The 4,283-nt window shown below is 37.1% G+C and overlaps 1 protein-coding gene across 1 annotated transcript; it reads right to left on the bottom strand.

The window, feature by feature from the left end:
* Positions 1-1,068: 1,068 nt before the first annotated feature.
* Positions 1,069-2,389, bottom strand: LOC107646814 (uncharacterized). Its single transcript, XM_088490613.1, has 3 exons — positions 1,858-2,389; positions 1,672-1,767; positions 1,069-1,220 (listed from the first exon to the last, which is right to left on the bottom strand). The coding sequence occupies exons 1-3, from the start codon at positions 2,387-2,389 to the stop codon at positions 1,069-1,071; spliced, it is 780 nt and encodes a 259-aa protein (XP_088346739.1).
* Positions 2,390-4,283: the final 1,894 nt, after the last annotated feature.

Raw genomic sequence — 4,283 nt, 5'->3', positions numbered from 1 at the left:
GGAATCTAAGAGATACTCATTCAAGCTAATATAGAACGGAAGTGGTTGTCAGGAACACGTTCATAAGTTAAGAATGGTGATGAGTGTCACGGATCATTACATTCATCATAATAAGGCGCGAATGAACATCTTAGATAGGAACAAGCATGATTGAATAGAAAACAGAAATACTTGCATTAATTCATCGAGACACAGCAGAGCTCCTCACCCCCAACAATGGAGTTTAGAGACTCATGCCGTCAAAGAGTACAAAGTTCAGATCTAGAATGTCATGAGATGAAAATTAAATCTCTAAAAGTTGTTTAAATACTAAACTAGTAACCTAGGTTTATAGAAAATGAGTAAACTATGATAGATAGTGCAGAAATCCACTTCTGGGGCCCACTTGGTGTTTGCTGGGGCTGAGACTAAAGCTTCTCACGTGCCTGGGCTGTTTTGGACGTTCAACGCCAGGCTGTAACCTGTTTCTGGCGTTGAACTCCAGCTTGTAACGTGTTTCTGGCGCTGGACGCAAGACTGTAACATGGAACTGGCGTGTCAATTGGATGTCTACTTTCCAACGCAATTGGAAGTGTGTCAATTGGACTCCTGTAGCTCCAGAAATTCCATTCCGAGTGCAGAGAGGTCAGGATCCAACAGCATTAGCAGTCCTTTTTCAGCCTGAATCAGATTTTTGCTCAGCTCCCTCAATTTTAGCCAGAAAATACCTGAAATTACAGAAAAACACACAAACTCATAGTAAAGTCCAGAAATATGAATTTTGCCTAGAAACTAATGAAAATAAACTAAAAACTAACTAAAACATACTAAAAACTATATGAAATTAACCCCAAAAAGCGCATAAAATATCCGCTCGTCATTAACCCGGTCCCACATAAGTAAAATGTATAAAATAGCTAAAAAATTAAAGATTAACAGTTAAAAATATATCTCCAATAACATTTTAATAAACATTAAATCTCAAATCCTAAAAATAAGTAGTAATACGAGAATAAACATAAAATTTAGTACTATTAGTCTATTACATGAACAACTCAATTTAACATAATGAAAATAACAATTCATGGATTATATCCAAGGAGTAACTTCAAAGTCTGGATATCTTTCTTCATCTGACAAATCTGGAGCTACATGTTGATTGGTTTCATTCTGATTTGCATTTTCCACAGAAGTATTATTAGCTTCACCATCATTTCGATCGTCTTCCAGATTCAATTCATCTAGCATTTCAATAATGTTTCACAAATCATAATCAATAATAAGGCAAAATATTTGGTTAAAGCATTACAAAATCATCCCTAACAACAACATACCCAAATCATCTAAAGCTTATTGAAGAGACATATTTGCAAGATCATTCCGTAAAGCATCAACTTCTTCAGGAGTTAAAAATGGTGGTGAATCTTCCATTATCCATTCCGAATGATCCTCAAATGCATCAAGACAAATTGGATCATAACTTTGCTTTCTCATTCGGTTTCTATGTTATCAATTAACTTGATTATTCTTATTATGACTAAAAATTTTAAATAATTCCTTCAAGAAAGAATAATAAAAAGTACCTTTGTTGTAGCCTTAAGTTGTAATGAACATAAACAAGATCATTAAGCTTTTGATGCTCTAACCGATTCTTTTTCTTTGAGTGAATGTGTTCGAAAATGCTTCAGTTACGCTCACAACCTGAAGAACTGCAAGTTTGACTCAAAACACGAATTGCTAACTTTTGCAGGTTTGGTGCTCCACATCCATAAGATTCCCACCATTGATCTTAACATAAAAAGAAAACAATCACAATCATAAAAATCAAATCTTAAACATATCACAATCATAAAAAACTAATTTTAATACAAAATTTACCAGGCATCACTGTGCTTCGCTCACGTATTGCAGACTGTCTCCCAAAGTCTCCTTCAGCATTCTTAAAGATTTTCTTCTCACTTGTCAATTTAGTAATCAAATCAGCATCACCGTAAGCATATCTCTCAATCACATCTAGTAGGCCAAAAATTGTTTCTTTGTGCTTGTCAAATTCTGCAGAATTAAATTGAAAAGCTGGATTTAACCAATAACCAGCAGCATGAAGGTTTCTTTTAAGTTGTAAATTCCAACGTGAATCTAAAATCTTCAAATAAGGTTCAACAACCCTCTTTCTTTTTTGAAACCTCTTCACCATGTCTTCCCTAGCCTTATACATAGCTTGATAAAAGAAACCCATTGCAGCTCTATCTTTACTATCCACAATACGCAATACATGAACAAGTGGCTCCGTAAGCTTAACAATATCAGTGCATTGATTCCAAAATTTAGAATCTAAGACTTGATCCACAAACTTTTTTGCTTTGGCTTCTTTAGAGTAAGCTGAACTTGTCCATTCTCTAGATGTCACCATAGCTCTCAATGCATCCTTTTGAGCCAAAATACTTTGCAAAGCAATAAAATTAGTGGCGAATCAAGTTGGAGCTGGACGAAGTATTTCTCGGCCGCCTGTGAACTACCTCATCAAGTACAAAGGATGGCAGTGATTATAGATATACTTCGTAATCATTGAAGCTTGTGACACAGTTTCAGTCACTTCCACAAACTTTCCAATATCCTGCAACATCAGATTAATACAATGTGCCGCACAAGGAGACCAATACAATCTAGGAAACTCTGATTCCAACAACCTTCCAGCAGCAACATAATTTGCAACATTATCCGTCACTACATGTACAACATTCTCAGGACCAACAAATAACACAACATCCCTAAGCAACTTAAACAAAGCCTCAGCAGTTTTCGAGATATGAGAAGCATCAACTGACTTTAGGAAAATAGTTCCTTTAGGACAATAAACCAAGAAATTAATTAAAGTACGCCTACAACGATCAGTCCATCCATCAGCCATGATAGTACATCTAGTTTGTTTCCAAATCACACGATAACCTTCAATCATCTTCTTTACATCTTTAACCAATTTACTCAACAAATATCCACGAACTCTTTGGTAATTTGGCCCTTTATACCCTGCACCCATATTTGCGATAGCATCGATCATCGGCTGATAATAAGCTGAATTAACCGCATTGAATGGCACAGAGGCATCCATCATCCATCTTGCAATAGCAATATCACACTTCTCCACAATTTCTTTGCTTTAGAGAACACTTTTAATACTTGGTTGAGCTCCAGGTGTTGCTGCCGGTGGAAAAAAGGATTGTAGTCCCTTGAGTTATTTTCCAACTCCCTTTCTAGAGCTAGGTGCTGGAATTCTTGATGCTTGTTGTTGTCGCATCTCATTACGTTCAATCTCATCAAATTCCCTTTCAACATCATCACAAGCACCATAACTTTCTGCATATTCTTCTTGAGTTTTCTTTTTCTTGGTTCGAAGATCTTCAATGTTTTGGGAGAATTGGTGTCTCACCGCAGTTGGCACCTTTCGACATGCCTCAATATCTCCACCTTTTCCAGCCAAATGATGCTTAACCCGGTTAATTCCTCCACCCCTAATAAGCTTCTCGCAATAAATACATACCAGAGCAGTTTTTCCTTTATCCAAAACTTGTTTACAATGGCCCCATGCAGGATCAATTTTTCCTCTGTTACTATTTTTTTGGGTTCCAATTGTTGGATCAGGAGTTGATCCTTGTTCCTGAGAAGTTGGTGTTGGTGTTTCTGATGGTGTATTTGATGAAGCCATCCTAAATTCCTAATCAACCAGGGTCCAGGACTAAATGACTAACAATACACAACAACAATCCACTAACTACTAAGAATAATATCCAACAGCAACCAACAATTCACAATCAACAAACTGAAGTACTGAACAGAAATAAAAAAAATCAAAAAACATGAGAGATCAAACAGAAAAAACATGTGGAAGTGTTCATGTTCTCATCTGCCCACATACCAAAATCAAACAGAAATCAAACTATCAAACATATGTAAACCACCAATTAAAAAATTAACTTCAAACATATGTAAACTATCAAACATGTTCTCATCTGCCCGCATACCATAATCATTAATCAATTAACTTCAAAAAATAAAAAAATTAAAAATACTTACCTGCACGGCTGCACGGCTGGACCCTGGACCTGGAGGGATGGAGCGACGAGCGTCGAGCAGAGAAGAGGGAGACCTTGAGCGAGGAGCGACGAGGAGGCGACTTCAATGTTCAATCTTCCATGGACGGGGTGAGTGGCGCACTGCTCTGGATGCGGTGGTGAGGTGAGTGCCGCGTGGTTGAAGGCTTGAAGTTGAATGGGGTGACAAAGTGGCTGAAAGCCTGAAGCTGAAGC

The sequence above is a fragment of the Arachis ipaensis genome, chromosome B6 (genome assembly GCF_059453495.1).
Source record: "Arachis ipaensis isolate K30076 ecotype BB chromosome B6, ASM5945349v1, whole genome shotgun sequence".
In the NCBI taxonomy this organism is placed as follows: domain Eukaryota; kingdom Viridiplantae; phylum Streptophyta; class Magnoliopsida; order Fabales; family Fabaceae; genus Arachis; species Arachis ipaensis.
The sequence above is the reverse complement of the archived record's forward strand: the minus strand, read 5'-3'. Positions and strand labels throughout refer to the sequence as shown.